At 53.8% G+C, this 17744-nt stretch overlaps 4 protein-coding genes across 4 annotated transcripts; 2 read left to right on the forward strand and 2 right to left on the reverse strand.

Moving 5' to 3' along the window:
* Positions 1 to 411: 411 nt before the first annotated feature.
* Positions 412 to 2851, reverse strand: QC764_117890 (uncharacterized protein; the record flags this gene model as incomplete). The annotated part of the gene is made up of 3 exons (XM_062943059.1): positions 412 to 931; positions 996 to 2232; positions 2323 to 2851. The coding sequence occupies 3 exons, from the start codon at positions 2849 to 2851 to the stop codon at positions 649 to 651; spliced, it is 2049 nt and encodes a 682-aa protein (XP_062806115.1). The 3' UTR covers positions 412 to 648.
* A 332-nt stretch (positions 2852 to 3183) lies between these two features.
* On the reverse strand, positions 3184 to 9905 carry QC764_117900 (uncharacterized protein; the record flags this gene model as incomplete). Its single annotated transcript, XM_062943060.1, has 4 exons — positions 4448 to 9905; positions 3971 to 4387; positions 3357 to 3764; positions 3184 to 3271 (listed from the first exon to the last, which is right to left on the reverse strand). Exons 1-4 carry the CDS (start codon positions 4660 to 4662, stop codon positions 3184 to 3186), a joined length of 1128 nt encoding a protein of 375 aa, XP_062806116.1. The 5' UTR covers positions 4663 to 9905.
* On the forward strand, positions 6356 to 7876 carry QC764_117905 (uncharacterized protein; the record flags this gene model as incomplete). Its single annotated transcript, XM_062943061.1, is given in 3 exon segments — positions 6356 to 6733; positions 6752 to 6857; positions 6916 to 7876. 3 exon segments carry the CDS (start codon positions 6356 to 6358, stop codon positions 7413 to 7415), a joined length of 984 nt encoding a protein of 327 aa, XP_062806117.1. The 3' UTR covers positions 7416 to 7876.
* RIM15 (rim15, signal transduction response regulator) lies at positions 8976 to 17603 on the forward strand. The gene is made up of 2 exons (XM_062943062.1): positions 8976 to 11881; positions 11940 to 17603. The coding sequence occupies exons 1-2, from the start codon at positions 11402 to 11404 to the stop codon at positions 17292 to 17294; spliced, it is 5835 nt and encodes a 1944-aa protein (XP_062806118.1). The 5' UTR covers positions 8976 to 11401; the 3' UTR covers positions 17295 to 17603.
* The last annotated feature ends 141 nt before the right edge of the window (positions 17604 to 17744 follow it).

Raw genomic sequence — 17744 nt, forward strand, 5'->3', positions numbered from 1 at the left:
GTTGGAGGGGTGGCGTAAAATGTCCGCCACTGCGAGGGGAGCAAAACGCTAGGTCTGCGCGGTGTCACGTGCCCTGCACTTAGAGAACGAGCCAAGGGGGTCAAGGCAAAGGAGACATGAGAACAAAGAGAATATTGATTTGTCCTGTGCTATTGGATACAGCTGGTGCAAGAGGCGGGAAGCTCAGCTAGTCGTCCGCCAGGGCCAAACTCTTTCCTCGTTCTAGACCCGAGGTGTCGAAGTAGTCTCATCCTATTCGCGTCAGAAATAGGGGCTTCTAGGTATGGCTCACGGGCCTCAAAACATTGTCGTAAGCCGACGAGAGGTGGCAGAGACTCTCAACAACTCCAACGGCACATCACTCTTTCGCATATTCACATTTGGGACCGACGTCCGGTACGCAATTACAGACATTTGGTAGAAAAGTTCATTGGTATTGCATTTGACGCTATGGTCCCGCTTTTTACCCCCTTTATTGAATGCTGATCCGGAAAAACGCTGGCTTTTCATAACCACAGAGGTATCCCGTATCCGCTTCCGTTTCAGTAATATTGCTCTTGAGCGGTATAATACCCGGTGTCATCACATAGTCCTCCTTCTTGTCCTCCTTCTCGCCACCGACGGTGCTCTACATTCCCTAGAGGTACGCTACTCCTCCGCCTCCTGAACCGGCTCGGCGACCTCCTCCTCCTCGTCATCCAAGCTCCCAGCGGGGACCTGGTAGAGTCGGAGGATGTTCTTGTTGGGGTCCTTGACCAAGATGTACTTGCCCTCTGGCTGCTGAAGAACCATGTCGGCGATGGTACGAACGATACCCCAGCCGTTGGACAGCTGGAGGTTCATCTGGTTGGCAAAGTCCTTAGGCTTCCAGCCAACAACGCCGAGAATGACGTGCTTGTCATTGGTCTTGGGGTTCGCGCGAGACACGAAACTGGTGAAAGCAGAGTTAGCCACCACATGTTCCAACAGATACATAGAATAGGACAAAAACATACCCAATCTTCATGACATCAGCCTTGGCAAGAATAGACTGAACAGTCCATCTGGCGAGCTTGCAGCTGTTGTTCTTCATCTCAGTGGCGACTACAGCACCACGCTGAGACACAAGCTTGGTCCTCCAGTCAAGGCCACCACCGCTGCCTTGAGCCTTGCTGTCAAACTCGTTGAGAGCGTGGACAGTGACGAACTGGTTCTCGTTGTTGAGAGCGCTCTTTTGCACCGCATCCAACTCGGTGCGGACGATAAGATAAGTGGGGCTCTCCTCGGTGGTGGAAAGATCGAACCGTCTATACTTGTAGGCCTTGGACGCAGGGGGCACGGACTCCTCGGGGGAGTAGAAGGGGTTCTCGTGAGCCATGCTGACCTTGTGCTGCTCAAGCACAACCTGGTTGGCAAAGTTGTGGTTGATATAGGTAGCCTCCTCCGCGAGCGCGGTGGGCTGGTTGATAGAATCCTTGGATCCCTCGGAAGCCTCGAGCGGCGCATCGGCGGCGTTCTCGTTGACGGTGACCATGTCAAGAGCGGCGTTGTCGCGCTTGTCAAAGAAGACCTTGTTGCCCTGTCTGACAATGACGATATCCCAAGAGTAGACGGAACGGGGGGCGCACATCAGCATCGAGAGAATGCTATCAGTGGCGAAGATGGTCGCCTCCTCCTTGTCAGCGAGCTCCTGGATGATAGGATCCACAGAGGTCGTGACGTTGTAGGCAGCACGGTCAAGCGCAAGAAGCTTGCGCTCCGAATTCTTGACTGGTGGCTTGTCGTAGGAGCGGTCGTAGGCATTTACGAAACCGTAGCTGTCGATATCCTCACCCTCGTCCGTCTCGAGGTTCAGCTTGCTAAGACGGTTGTAGTCAATCTCCTCAAGCAAGGTCCAGTTGGGCTTGATGTTGATCGAAGCATCACGGTTACGAGCAGGCTTGTCGTAATCCTTCCAGCCAAAGCGACGACCGCCGCGAGCATTGCCGCCACCGCGGGCACCGCCCCGGCTGTCATAGCCTCCGCCATATTGCCCACCGCGACCGGCACGCTGGAACTGTTGACGACCACCGGCGGCTCTGGCATCTCCCCTTCCACCGCGCTGGCCACCGCGGCCACGGGTGAACACGGCACCACGGCCGAAGCGGGTCTTGGTTGAGTCGCGAACGTTGGAGACAACGGAGAAGGAAGCCTCGTCCTCGGCGACAGGAGGAGTGAACAGAGAAGCGGAACCGGCACCATAGACTTGTTGGTCTGGAGAGAGCAGATGTTAGTACGCATAGCAGATACAAATCGCACGTATGCGAGCGATGACCCCTTGCGACAGGTCCATCCAGCACCCACCTCTAAAGTTCCTGTTGAATTGCTGTCTGCCACCACGGCCGTCTCTGCCATCCTTGTTGTCGGTCCAGTCAGCCATGCGACCGAGCTTGTCGCTCTTGGAGAATGGGGCGTAGGGAACGCCGTTGAGGGTAGTCTCGGTGGTAATCGGGGGGCCCCAAGTGCCCTCATGCTCGGGCAACGAGTTGATCAGGTCGACCAGGGCCGATTCGCCTGGTGGTGGGACAGCCATATTGGGTTGTGTTGATGTGGAATAAGAGTTGGGCTGCTGAAGGTATGCTCCGGATGATGTCCAATAAGTAGTGATCGTAGAGTGAGCCGAGATCCGGTGCTGTGGCGGTTGCGACGTGAATGCGGAGTTGCAGCAGTTTGACAGAGGGCTATTTTTCAAAAAGTGAAATTCTCGTGGTGGGGTGTTGTGGGTGTGGGGCAACCGCTTGCGGTAGCACAGTGCGGAGGGACAGGAAGGTCGGTGACAGAAAAGCAGGTACCATACACGTCTAGAACACGGTTTTCTAGAGGTCAAGTACATCCAGAAGCATCTTCCACACCCTCTGATGTCTAATAGCTTCTGTTGAAAGCTCACAGATCTTATAATAGGCCGTGAAAGGCCTGTGGCTTGTCATCCGATACGTCGTAGCGGTAAAGCGATCCTATTATTCTGTCCATAACAAGTCAGGAGACAATACTAACCACTCCCACAAGGACAAACACTGGAACCATGTCCCCAAAACACTATTTACTTTTCTACGGACTCAAATACCTTCAAAAGTGACAAAAGGGACATCTAATACAGTGCGCCGTCCAAGTTACTCGATAACACCTGAGAAATAAACATCAAAGCTCTGTAGATCCCAACCAATGTCAATATCCCAGTACAAGCTCCGATTTCGTCGAGAAAACATTCTCCAACGCATCTCGAACCTCGAACTCCTCCATCACAGAACCAAACCTGCGTGAATGTCAGCAAACATATTCTAACAGCACCGTAACTAGCCGAAGGCAAGCGACCAAGAAGTACTCGAGAGTCAACATACCCATAACACCTAACCTTCCCAGCCAACTCATCAGCCAGCTTTCTAAAATCTTCCATCCTCAACATATGAACACCCGGGTGCGTCACCACCATCCCCCACGCCATTACAGGTGTGATCTCCCCCTCAAGATTTAGTTTCTGGCTGAGGTCCATCAACGTTGCCAAGTCGGGCTTTGCCAAATCCCATGTACGCGGCTGCTCTCCAGTACGGCCATGATCGGTGACACCATGATTGTGTGTCTTGGTTTCTCCACTGTCGTTGTGTCCAAACGGGACCTCAGGGGCCATCTGGGTAAACGACTCGGGTGGGCACGATGCCATCAGAGCATGTCCGCAGGGTTCGACTCCGCCCGATTCGACAGTTCGGTCAAGTAGCCATGGTAGGTGTTCCATGCAAGGTCTCTCGAGCCTATTTTCTTCTGCCGAGAAGGTGTGGCGGAGTGGTTAGCTTCACGTTCTTCTCCGCTACCATATCTTCACGTCATCATCCTTGAGCCTCCGCCCTCCCACTGGTCGCAAAGCCATATGGCAAGGTAAGTGGGGGCAGCACAAGGAACAGAAAAGCGATGTAAACAGGCAAGCACACATGGATACAACATGAAAGGGATATCCTACGTTAACACAAAATCGATCCCAAGTTGCTCGTAATCGAGGTTCGGATTCGGATTCGAATTCGGTTGGTTCTCGAACCCTCCCATACCCCCATTGTTTGGTGACGGGCCGGTCTGGTGTCCCATTCCGCCGGTTGGGAGGGGCGACGCAGTGAAGTTGCTTGTATTGCTCGATATTGGCGCGTAGCTCCCGGTGATGCTGGCGGGACCGGACTCGTAGCCTAGACTTGGGTTGCTTAAAGAATCGTCCAACAAACTGGGACCACCCACAGCCACCCCTTGGCTTAGGAGCGCTTTGAGCTGGCGATTTTCCTCAGCCAGCTGGTCTTTATCCTGGGAGGCATGAGTGAATGCCTGTTTGAGCCGAAGGACTTCGTCTTCGAGGGCCTTGATATATCGTTCTTTGCGCTCTCGGTGTGTTCTATAATTTGACAGTGGTCAGAGACTGTGTTGCTAACCATGGATTCTAAGGTACACCTACCTTTGCGCTTGTCGGTTCAGCTCTTGTCTTCTGGTCAGCGCAGGCTTGCTGTCGGGCTTAGGTCCTCGACGCTTTGGAGGCTGCCCAGCCTTCGTTGTCGACTTGTCGGTGATATTTTTCAGAAATTCGAGGTTCAGTGAAGACAGCGGGCCTGTGTCCTGGTCCGAGGGTCCCGCATCGAGATTGTAGTCGTCTGGCGACAACGATGAAGACATGTTGTTACTGTCGTAACTGTTGGTGTGGAAGACTGGGAAATGCTATTCGTGGCCCTTCGGAACTGGTATTTTTTGGTGCGCCGGAAGCGCGCCGGCAGTGGGAAGATTGACAATACACAGATATGCGATCTGGTCTAGACGAAGATGTGGGGGGGGCCGAGGCAAGCTCATGCGCCGACTTGAACGCCGTCGAGTTTTAGGAGGAGGAGGGCTATTTGGGAAAACAAGACACGCACGTATTTTGTGTTGGAAAAGCCTTGGGAAGTCATGCAGAGGAATCGACGCAACGGGAAATATGGTGGTAAACAATTCTGCGAACTTGTTTCCGTCGTCAACGACGGTGGGAGGCGCCTGGTGATGATTGCTGCGCCTACTTCATGCCGGGTCCATTTGGAATGGCGAGCTGGCGTGCTTGAGCTTGGCAGTCAATTTGGGGGTGCAGTTTATCTGCATCTAAGTAATCATGAAACCGGTGCCGAGGGAAAGATGTTAGAGGCCAAAAAAATCAACCTGATTAGCCTCGATCAAGGCCTTCAGAAAGAATACATGTCTTGCGACACAGACAAGTCCTCGGTAAGTCTCCTCATAGTAGATGATGAGACGATTGGATGGTTTTGGACAAGAGACCGAAGCTGACTTCCAACCAAGCTGTGGGGAGGTATCACTGTCCAGTCTCCAAGCTGAAGAGGACCCGAGTTTGGTGGGGTTAAGATCCCACTGTGGGCAAGGCTGGCGGATTCCTCGCTGAGGCAGGGATTCCCAGGCCAAATGAATTATGGAGTTTGGTTGTTTCTGTAGGCGAGACCGAGCTCGAATCCATACAATTTTGAAGAAGGCATCGTCTTTTTGTGTTCGAAAAGCAACATGATGTGAATCACGAGATTATTGTTCTGGAAGCCAGAGAGGCGACCCCCACGAAGCGCTAGAAAGCTTGGCGATGAGGGTTGCGTATCTCCTTGGCATCGCGTCTTATCGCTGGAAGCATGCACAAGGAGAACACCAGTGTTTCGAAAGGGAAGACAGTACGGTGAATTTGGTATTGATGTGTTGGTATATAATAAGTTTTCTACTCAAGGTTTGGAAGCAATTCTGCTGTAGAGAATGGAGCAGATGGCATGGGAGCCTTGAGCAGATCACACGAGGTCAATCGTGGAGTCGGACAGGGGTTATGTCTGGTGGCGCTCCCGCAACGATCAAACACCAAGCTTGTCACCTAACCCACGGCCAAGATATCGCCGTCTCAAGCTAACGACCGGCCAGGGTGTTCCTGAGTCTCGACGGACGTCATCTCATTTGGATTGATGAAGCGGCGGCCTTGTAGATTCCAGCTAAAGTCATGACGGCCGCCTTTTGGTGCGCGTGCATGATGCGTCGTAAATAACCTAGTGGATCTACACTTCTTCATTGACGAACTTCATTATTTTACCTTGGATGCCTGGAAGGTCAACTACCTACCACTTGGGAGTTCCTGCCCTTGCAAAACACACGTAACTTAGCCGTGCCTTCCTGAGCTGTGCTCTTCCCGCCCATGGTCGAACACTTCATCATGATGAAAACAAAGGTGCTCCGAGCATCGCCAAACCCTCTCCCTTCACCCAGCCAGCTTGTCTCAAGCCTGGTGACAGCCATCTTACCTTTACAATAACCTCGCATCGTTCATTGTTAGCATCCATACAGCCAACAACCCAACACCATGACCTGCCTCACCAACCTCTTCCCCCATCCCCTCCGTGGCCTCCTCCTCGTCACCCCCTTCCTCCTCTCCACCGGCCTCGCCAACCTAACCCTGTTCCTGCTCCCCTTCGCCAAACTCCTCCTCCCCTCCTCCTTAATCCATACCCTCTGCTCCCTCATCGCCGGCACGCTAGTCTACCGCTTCGTCCAGCACATCTTCACTGCGATCAACAGCGCCGAAATCACCTTTTCCGGCGACACCCCCTTGCCAAACGAGTCCGCCATCGTCATAGCAAACCACGTCGCCTGGTCAGACTTTTACCTTGTCCAAGCTGCTGCTGATAAAGCAAACATGGGAGGCCGCACGAGATATTTTGCAAAGGCGGGGTTGAAGTGGGTTCCGTTCTTGGGTTAGGGATTATGGGGGATGGGTATGCCTATTGTTACGAGGGAGTGGACGAGGGATAAGAGGGAGTTGGAGAGGGTTTTCAGGGGGGTGAAGGAAGAAGGGTGGAAGACTTGTGAGGTTTCTTTGGGGGGAAAGTTGATGATGATGAGGGGCTAATGATATGTTTGTAGGGCTGGTATCCTTTTCGGAAGGGTCACGGTTTACACCGGAGAAATACCTCCAGTCGCGGCTCTGGTGCAGGCAGAATAGCAAACCCCAACCGGAGTATCTGCTCTATCCGAGGACGAGGGGATTTATTGCTACGGTGCAGCATTTGAGGAAGGCGCCGCATGTCAAGGCGGTGTATGATTTGACGTTGGCGTATCAGTGTGGGGAGGAGTTTCAAAAGGCGCCGACGATGTGGGAGACGATTGCAGTCCCGAAATTGAGTCTGACTAGGGAGCAAGGGGGGGTGGGGTATCGATTTCATGTACATGTGAGGAGGTTCCCCATTGAGGAGTTGCCGGGGGATGCGGCCGGGCTGGCGAAGTGGTTGGAGCAGAGGTGGGTGGAGAAGGGGAGGTGGCTTGAGGCGAGGAGGTTGAGGTGGGCGAGTGTGGATGTGCTGAGGAAGACTGACGGGATTTTTGGGGGGATGGGGAGGGTGGTGGATGAGGACTCTCGAACGTGAGCGTGGGGAATTCTTGACTGTCCTGGATTATTGAAGGTGTTGGTTCACTTTTGATTGGTGTAGCCTACAAGCTGTATCATCACAACCATTGCTACCAGTTTGCAAGATGGACTGAGGCCAGCTATGAGATGAGCATGTGAATGTGGTGAATGTGATGATGGGGTGACTTGGGGTTCAACGAAGGTATGCTGTGGTACAGTACGTTATTGATCATGACGCCCCCAACTGCGAGCCCAACGTCCTTGAGCGGGGAAAACTGTCCGGTGAGCTATGCAATGGGAGATGTGATATGTCTTTTTGGATGGCATTAGGGCCCCTAGAGACCGTTGTGATCCAGCAACTCCCGGGAAACCTTTCCGTCTTGTGGTGGTCTGAAGCCTGACTACCGTGTGTCCATGGCTTTTCATTTGCCAGGACACGAAGCTGAAGCCATCGTCAAACGGGAAAGCCCAAAGCTTACAGCAATCTTGAGACATTTATAGCATCCTGATGTCCCACAACAGCACCGAACAGCAAAGCTAACCAGATAGCTGATTCTGCTGTGAAAAAGGCCGCCGGGACCACAGCTTTGCTTGGCCCAGTAGAGGTGGCTAATAAGCAAGAGGAGTTGTCCGAGCTTGGGGTGGGCATTCGAGGTATGGTGGCACTGCAGCTTCCAATAGCTGAAGTTGAGCAAACAGAAGTGGGGGATCACGAGGGGAGGCCGTCGATGGGGATCAGATGTCTTGCTATTACCTACACAGGGTCTTCGCTTGTGGCTTGTCAGGTGTGTAACAGGTAGAGACAAGGGGAATCAAAGTTGTTTGAGTGTCTGACAAGCGTATGTGCAGCAACGCCTATCACCTTTTATCCCGCAATGATCGTCAAAGAGTGACGGTTAGTCGGGAAAGGGTCTGGAACCTTTGGGGTTGCGACAAAGCCCAGTCCGCTTAGGTTGTCCGCGGACCAACTACGGGGAAGAGCCCAGTGCAAGCGGGCGATCGAGATCAGGGTTGAGGGGGAAGAGGGGTAAACTACGGGGAATAGGAGTCAATTGCACCGTCACGTGGTGGTGATTATTAGTAGTTGTGGAAGTTCTGCACTTCATTTTGAGCGATGTTGAAAGAGGGCTGGTGGCGCTAAGGGATGTGCAGTCCTTTTGAAAAATCGACTGTTGAGATGTCTGTCGTCATATCGTCGGAGACAGGGAGGCCAAAATAGAGGAAGAGATAGGAAGAAAGATGTCGGCTGAAGTCTCGAATCTCCAACGGCTTCCGGAAGAGCAAAGCCGTGACGACGGAACGGGGTGAGGTCACCCATCCAATGCTCATAGACAGCCGAGTCGTCCCCAAAGTTTGACAGAGCCGTCTGTGCTGTGCTTGGGTAGCGACGATCCAAACTGAAAAGGCGTCGAGCGGATGAGACCGTGGTGGGATGGACGAGAGGGCCCTTCGTATGCCATGTGTTGGGTTGCATTGTGTATGCAGACTCGTTCCACCGAGACACACCATCAAGCCGCCTCAATAGTATGATGGCAACGCAGCTCAATAGCCTCAGGAGGGGGACGCTGCAACAAAACGACGATGACTCTTTGTTGCTTGCTGCGGGCACCGCTGGAAACTCCGCATCAGACTATCACCCGGCGTGCTTGCATTGCTGCAGGGAAATGCCACCTACAGGAGCGGTGACCGACCTCTCATCCCAACAATGCACTCAACTTTGCTGCTACATCAAGCATGCTGCATCAGCAGTGATAAGTTCTTGGCTCCAGATCGGGATGCTCTCCAACCCCTCCCTACTGGCCATTGTGCGTCCCAAGACATTCCACCCTGAACTTCTTCGATTGGCAACGCGGAGGGGTCCGTCTGTGGGCTAACTTCGAGTTCGACACAGCTTGAGGAACGCCTATGAAGTCATCTGTGGATGCGTTTGTCTGAGGATCGAGCGATGATCGAGGCGGTCTAGATGAATTTCTGGGGAAAAGGAGGGGTCTTCGGGTAGCAGAGCCAATCTAGAGGAGCAAGTGACGGGAGCTTGTTCAATCGGCCGAGATATGGTTATTGCCAGCGGGAATGGTAAAGAAAGCAAGCCATGGGCTGGATAGACGTTGACTGGGTCTGATCCGGTGTCATTTGGTTGTCTCGTGCGACTAAAAGTCATGCAGGATAAAGAGAATCAGCCAACGAGTGGCTTGATGGAGGGGGTGACGTTTGTTGTGATGGTAGATCTGTTTCCTCAACCGAGTCGTTTCTTTTGATCGGCCCACAGCAATTCGGCAAACCCCAGGAGAGGGTAATCAAAAACTGAGCGATGACATGTTGAACGTTTCAAAGACACAGGAAAACGATTTCTCAGAACTCCGAGTCTGTCTGAAGTGCCCCCAATTGCTGACCACACGTGTGGTCAGTGCTCCTGTTGTGGTGGGAGATCCAGATCATGACCAAATCCACATTCGGGTTTGGGGGACTTTACCCCGCCAAGTGCCAAACTGAGTGACCACTCCAATCCGACAGCCAGACCCTGGGCATGCAAAGCATGACAGGAAAAAGGGGTCGAGACAACCTGAAAAAACAGCCGTGTTATGGCTATCTTAAGCTCCTCCTTCAGACCACGGCAACGGGCTGAATTGGCATTGTTGTTTTGTTTTTTGAGACTGAAGCTGCCAAATTGTAGCACTACCTTGGTTCGCGGAACACCCGCTAGCACATAATTGGTACTGATACTGCCAGGGAACATCCTGGAAGCAGCAGCTGACGCACTGCTGATTGGACAAGACCGGCTTCTTCCCCGCTTTCAACGGTACCCCACGCATACGCAGGGAAGAGCAAGAGAGCCAGTCAGTCCAATTCGCTTCGTCAGGAACTGCTTCTTTCCTATCTCTTGGAAAGAAGATGGCAAGCAAAGCCGGGGACAAACATTCTGGATGGGGATAATCTGATAGAATTTCCTGAGCCACAGATTGAAGTGAGAAGCGAGTGGCACAGACAGATACCTGGTACCTAGACAGACCCAGACACAGACAGCACCGGTGCCGGACAGGTCGGTAAGGTTGCTTTTTTTCGCTGACCACGCGCACCCATCAACTCGCCAATCACCCACAGACAAACCTGCCAAGGGCCAAGGAAACAAAGGACCTCCCCACTTAAACTTTGGCTGGGACAACAAAACCCACCTGAGCCCGAGTCAACGACGACGACACCTCTGGACAACACAGCCAGCACAGCCAGGCCGTATCCTTGCCGAGAGACTCCTCCCGCAGCTGTTTCGTGTCTTGCTGCCCGCCTTGTCTGAGAATTGTCGCGTCGAACCGAATCACAGCCCCGCGATCGAGTCGTTTTCCCGACAGTCCCTTGGGCCTGTGCCCACAGCAAACCGTGACCGAGGGCGTGCGAGCGGCGTGCGTGCTGTACGTGCTCTAGCTGCTATCGATAACGAGGTCCCGCGGTCGTTCTGCTCCACAGTTGCCCGCCCTAGAGCCGCCATTGAGCCCAGCCTGTCTTCTCGGGCAAAGCGAGTGGTTCTTTGCTGTTGTCCATGCCCCCAGAGTGAGCACTTCCAAGCCAGCGCGAAATAACGACCACCTACTCCCGATCCACGGCGGCGATACCTTCACGTCAAGAACAGCATGTCTCAGGCTTGTGCTGGGTTCTAGCTTTTGGCATCTTGGGCCTCTACTGCCCTGCTCCGGCCCCACCTGCGAGCATTTGCCTGCTCTCCAGTTACCAGCCACACGCCGAGAAACCTTCGACGACCAATTTCACCGTCTGCTTGACAGACAAACAACGTTCTTTGCCGGCCAGAAAAAGAGACAGGTTGCAACGGAAAGTCCCTCGATGCTCAGCCTCCCAACCGCCAGGGGATACCCTTGAGTCCATCCTCTCGCCTGTCGTATACATCTACATCCGCCACCAGCCCTTCAGATTACCTTGTCGAGGGATATCACCCAGTCTACAATTGTCCATGTTGTCGAATGAATAAGGAGCCGCCAGAATAGCCACTTTACTGCAATGGAAGAAGAGCCTACCCCACCCAACATGCTGGCCCCGCCGGCCTTGAACTCGCTCCGGGCCGGCGGCATGGAGAGATCGTTCAGCGAGAACATTCGTGAGGAGAGAGAGGAGCTCCGAGAGGCTGCCGAGCAGACTCTCAATGTCCTTCTGGATCTTAACCTCAATGGGACGATTCGATGGGTGAGCCCATCCTGGGTTGATGTGATTGGGACACCACCAGAATCCGTCATTGGAACACCAATTGCCGACCTTGTTGTCAGCGAAGACCCGACTATCTTCTCCAAGGTTGTGCAGGACATGAAAGACGATGACCGGCGCAGCCAGTTTATACGATTTGCTGTCAAGCTGGGGCCCATGGCAAAGCTTTACCCGGTCGAGATGATTGGAGAGCCTGCTGAGGAAATGCCCCTCCCTACTGTTGAGCTAGAGGCCCAGGGTATCATGGTGTATAGTGGTGCGTCTGAGGGAGAAAGCCATGTGAGTTGCATCAGATGAATGCTATTTCTCGACCCAGGCGCTAATGCTTTCTCTTCAGAGCATGTGGATGATCAGACCCTGGGTAGCCCCACGAGAGATCAAGATTGATTTACCACCGGTTATCGTTGATTCTCTCGGGTCCGGCGCTGAAGTGTTGGCGAGTTACCTGACCCAACTCGCAGAATCCGGACTTGACGATCCAGCCCTCCATCCCCCGCCCCTTCCGGTTCTTTGCCGAATTTGCGAACGTCAGATTTCCCCGTGGTGGTTTGAGAAGCACACAGACCTCTGCTTGCAGGAACATCGAGCTGAGATGGATGTTCAGATGGCGCAAGAAAATCTGACCGAGCACAGGAGCGCGATTGTCAAGGTTCTCGACGCGTTAGGAGACACTCGGCGAAGTCGCTCCTTGGTAGGGGAGCCATCGCCGCCATTGGCTGCTGAATACAAAGGGTTGCTTATTAGGGCGCCTACATCGGCTACTTCTTCCCCGGGCACATCATCGCCAATCCTTGGCGCAGGTCGGTCGCGAGAACGATCGTCTGGATTTGGACATGCGCGAGCGCGGTCCTTCGCCGTGCGCAGGCCGCAGGTCCGGATTGTTGAGCTCTTACTGGATCTTTGCGATACAGCCATTGAAATCAGCACGCCGGCCATCAAGGAGTCGCCCCAGCCAGACGGTGAAATTCGCACGCAGTCCCCTCAGTCGGAAGGGCATATCACGCAGGTTTTACAGTGGGAGACCCCAGGAACCAACACACTGGAACAGGAGCAGGGGCTTGCCCTGCTTTGCAGTGATACAGAAAAAGTAGCTCGGGACAAGGTGGAGGCCGTATTCCGTCACCGACGAATCTTGGAGTATGCCGAGCGAATTCGCGTCGAGTTTGCCATTATCGTTCAAAACTGTATCGATAAAGCCTTGCGTAGTGCGGCTAGGATTGCCTCTGGACATCCCCTCAGTGACACGACCGAGGATGAAGACGAGGCTGCCGTCATTGCGCCATCTCGGGGGGAGGAGGATATCTTTGTGGGAAGTTTTGATGAGCACCCTTCTGGTTTGGCTTTGGCATTAGAAAATGCAGATATTGATGAAGATCCTGAAAGACGGCGTTCGTCTGCTGTCCACTCTACGAGATCAAGCAGTCCCCGAGAGTGCCCAACGCCGCGATCTCACCGAGGTGCCACAGCCAACTTTTCGGGTGCGAATCAGTCTCGACGAGAATCAATGATTTTTGAGAGCGATGCGGGTGCGGACAGCGATGGAAGCTTGCGATCAGCATCCGTGGCGTCAAGGCCGCCACCGCGGACAGACTCGCCCATGTCCGAGTTCAGTGATCTCCGCCGGCAGGCAAGTTCGCGACAACATCATCGCAGAAGCCTGATTCTCCCCGGAGCCGTGTCTCCGCGGCGGCAGGAATCACCATCACGTATGGGTCCGCCGTCGTCCCCCCTTCGGATTCACAAGCCCCGTAACTTTCCCTTCTCCTCGGACGCTCTTGTGTCTCCTGAGGCGTCCCCGTTGCTCACACATAGCGAGTTCACTTCGCCGAGCGTTCCCCATCATGTTCACCACAGAAGACAATCCTCGGCTGCTGTCTCGGCATCCACCGGGGACTTGCCCCTGAGCATCAAACCGCCTGTATCGCCACGACTAGCGCCTCAAGCCAAGGCCGTGCCTCCATCGATCAGAGACTTCGAGATCATCAAGCCCATCAGCAAAGGCGCGTTTGGTAGCGTCTATTTGTCCAAAAAGAAGTCGACAGGCGAGTACTTTGCCATCAAAGTACTCAAGAAAGCTGACATGGTCGCCAAGAATCAGGTCACCAACGTTAAAGCGGAACGGGCCATCATGATGTGGCAAGGTGAAAGCGACTTTGTTGCCAAGCTATACTGGACCTTTTCGAGCAAAGACTACCTGTACCTCGTAATGGAGTACCTCAATGGAGGGGATTGTGCGGCACTCATCAAGATTCTGGGCGGTCTATCTGAGGAATGGGCAAAGAAGTATCTGGGCGAGGTTGTTCTCGGTGTTGAGCACTTGCACAGCCGCGGAATCGTTCACCGAGATCTCAAGCCTGATAACCTGCTGATTGATCAGAAGGGCCACTTGAAGTTGACCGACTTCGGTCTTTCACGGATGGGTTTGATTGGTAGGCAGAAGCGGGCACTGAACAGCGGCACTGATGCTGCCCCCGACTTGCTCAAGCAAGGACCGTTCGCTCGGTCGACATCCATCGCATCATCCAGGTCGACTTCCATGGACCTTCACGGCCGCAGCCACTCGCCTGGCTCCACGCCGCAAATGACTCCTAGCGATTGCGCCGTGAGCCTAGGACCACCCTCCTACTTCAACCTTGGCACATTGTCGCAGGAACCACGTCGTGTGTCCACTCAGCGCAGCGACAGTGGCGGTAGTGAAGCACTGTCGCAGATGATTGGGAATCTATCTTTGGCTGATCCTCAAGTGAGCTACTCATCATCGGCCATTCTTTCCCCTGCCGAGGGGAGTGAAGTTGAGCCTGGCGCATCCCCAGACTTTGCCTCCCTTTCCCACGTCACTTCACACAACGGTCTCGAGTCCCACAGGGGCACTCCTCCGCAGCCATCAATGGCGCCGCCAAATTGGGCTCTGTTTGACCCCGAAGATACCACCCGCCGCTTCGTTGGCACTCCGGATTATCTTGCTCCGGAAACAATCAAAGGCGAACCTCAAGACGAAACCAGTGATTGGTGGTCCGTTGGATGCATCTTGTACGAGTTCCTCTACGGCATCCCGCCGTTCCACGCCGGTGAGGCCGAGCAGGTATTTGAGAACATTCTTGCCCGGAGAATGACGTTTCCTGAGATGGACCCAGAGATATCACCCGAGGCCAAAGATATCATCAACAAGCTGCTTTGTATGGATCCCAGCCAACGACTGGGTGCTAACAAGGACGATAAGTTCCAGAGCGGAGGCGAGGAAATCCGTAATCATCCTTGGTTCAATGGTGTGAACTGGGACACGTTGCTTCAGGATGAGGCCGAGTTTGTGCCCCAGCCGGAAGACCCTGAGGATACCGAGTACTTCGACTCCCGTGGCGCCACGCTCCAGTCTTTTGTGGAAGAGATGGAGGATCAGAGCTCGCCCCCTCCCGGTGGCCCCCTTTCCGACAATTTTGACCGACCGCACGATGCCCTGTCTCGGGTTAGATCCCAGGTCAACTCCATGAAGCGTGGTTTGATGCCTCTGCACATTCCTCCGCACGTTAGAGACCACAAGAGTAGCCGGAGGCTCAGCGAACCTGTGGCCGCTGATGACTTTGGGAATTTCACTTTCAAGAACCTGCCTGTTCTCGAAAAGGCGAACAAGGATGTGATCCAGAAACTGCGCGCAGAAGCTCTCGCGGGCTCAAACAAACCCATCAGTCCCGGCGGAGCGAGCAACAACAGCCTTACTTCTCCCGGAACAGGCCTTGAGGGTAGTCCCATCATTGCCAATCCGGTTCAGCGGACGCTATCCAATGCCAAAGCTACTCAACGGCCCCAGTCGCCCTCTGGTCTGAGCCACGCCAACTCGTCTCCCAGTCGTGCTTCCCAGCCTTCGTCGCCCCTATTGGTCTCTTTTGTGGCAGGCCAAGGCGAGAACAGACGCAAGGCCTCTGCGAACTCGAATACATCGCAGCCCTCAACAACGACAAGTTCACTGCAGCCGGGAAATTTCTTCGATCTACCCCGCGTTCCGCCTAGTCTGCAGAAAGCGGCCACTAGTGTTGCTGCTTCCCCGTCCCCGGTGAAAAGTCGTGGGGGAGGGTTGCCCCCGCTGCCGCTCTCGTCACCGTCAAAGCCAATGCCGAATCACCTGATGTCTACTCCCAGGCACAGCGGAAGCTCCGTCGGCGGACGTTCCCGTTCGTTGACGGTGGGCTCGCAAGAAGGTAGCCCGGTGGCAGCAGATCTCTTCTTGGCGGCTGCTCATAAGAATCGTCGCAGCCAAGTATTTGACATGTCACCATCATCCTCGGACAACGAGGGCGACAAGGCCAATGCGCTGCTCAGAGTTCAACGACGGCGTCAAAGCTCGAGACGCATGTCATATATCGCGGCAAATGAGGGCATTCCTATTTTCCGTGCTCTCGACGTTTTGATATGCGATGATCATCCCATCTCCCGCATGGTGATGGAAAAACTCCTGGAGAAGCTGCGGTGCCGTACCGTTGCCGTATCAACAGGTCCTGAGGCCATTCGGTACGCCATGAGCGACATCAAGTTCGACATCATTTTCCTGGAGTTTAGGTTGCCGCAGATTTCAGGTTGGGACGTTGCCCGTATGATACGCGAGACCAAGCATGCAAACACCCATACTCCCATTGTTGCGATCACAGCCTACTTGAAGGATCTGAACGGGCCTTATCTCTTTGACTCGCTCATCGAGAAACCGATCAGCTCATCAAAGTTAACCGAGGTTCTTTGTTCGCTTTGTCAGTGGAAAGCGCCCATGCCCGGCCAGCTGGTCAACACAACTCAAACATCGTTGCCGCTGCCGCATCCTGTTCCTTCGGGTCTCCGACAACAGGAAACCTTTCGACTTGAGGACAGCCCCACCTCTAATTCGTCTGGATATGCCAATCGTTCGAGCAGCAGCTTCCGGGAGGACTCAATCGCATCTAGTCTATATGGAGACTCGGAGTCCGTCATGACAGACGACATTCCGGTTCTGATCAGCAGGAAAGCCACTGGTGACTGGGAAGAGGGCGGCGGACTTGGCATCTCAGGTGGCGAGGAGATATTGTCGGGCCAAGGCGAGCCGATGAGGTCTCCCACGCTCCCTCATCTGGTGACTCAGCAATCAGCACCAAGCCAGATGGAACACTCGCCGCTCCAAAAGAAAGGACCGATGCCTCAGCGTTCCTTTGAGAAGTTAAAGGCGAGGCGCGAGTCGCTCGAAAAACGGAGGTTCGAGGGCAATGTTGATTCGGCTGATGACGAAGACGACGAGCTGGATGCGGGGGGGACTGGCCGTACCCCGGCCTCTCCATCCGCTAAACACTCGCGCGCTAAGCAACAGCTGCCCTCGTCCAAGCTTGGCATCGAGATGATGAGGGCAAACAGCCACGACAGCATGCTAGAGCCTCAGACACAAGTAGCCACGCCGAATCATGAAGGTCAGCTTGAATTCCCCGAGAGTATCGCGCCGGAGATTGCCCCAACTCCTATCACGCCGCTTTCCAAGGTGGTGGAGGATCTCAACGAGGGAGTAGAGACGCCACCGGCTGCTGAAGGAGAAAACGTCGACAAGGCAGATATCGACGTGGATGAGACTCCCCGTCCCAATTCGACCCTGGCATTCATGGCGTCCATTGACGAAGACCCGACTCCTCGCCCCCCTGCGCGGGTAACCGATAGAGACAACGTCTTGCCTTTTTCTGGGATTTAGATTGCCGCTACAAGCCCCAACCACAAACACACACATACACATAACACATACACGAACCCAAGATTTCCTTTCATTGTCTTGTCAACATATCATCGCTCAATATTTCATTTTGAGTCAGCGCGGCGTTTTACTGGCGGGAAGGAAGCTTGATGGAAGCTGAAGACTGCATCACGAACCAACTCTTTGCTTTTGCTCTTTCATTTGTTATTTTTTTTTTGGCATAGTGTGTACGAGTTGATTAGTCGAGCATCAAGAAGTGAAGTTGGGATGAGGAAGATGGTAGTGTTGTTTCAGATATGTTTTTTTTTTGCAAGCTGACTTAGGCACATGTGTTTGCCCGACAAGGAAGGAGGGATTGAACGTTGTATTGCACAGCAGATACATTTTGGAGTGTGATATTTTGGCGATGAAGATGGTTCGTTTGAACAAATTGATTTGAGATGAGTTGAG

Source organism: Podospora pseudoanserina, chromosome 1 (assembly GCF_035222485.1).
Source record: "Podospora pseudoanserina strain CBS 124.78 chromosome 1, whole genome shotgun sequence".
Classification (NCBI taxonomy): Eukaryota; Fungi; Ascomycota; class Sordariomycetes; order Sordariales; family Podosporaceae; genus Podospora; species Podospora pseudoanserina.

What these genes read in the sequence shown, in the direction of transcription:
- RIM15 (XM_062943062.1), top strand. Translation starts at nt 11,402, where the DNA reads ATGGAAGAAGAGCCTACCCCACCCAACATGCTGGCCCCGCCGGCCTTG. An exon ending in CGTCTGAGGGAGAAAGCCAT is followed by an intron (nt 11,882 to 11,939) that starts GTGAGTTGCATC and finishes CTTTCTCTTCAG; the next exon opens with AGCATGTGGATGATCAGACC.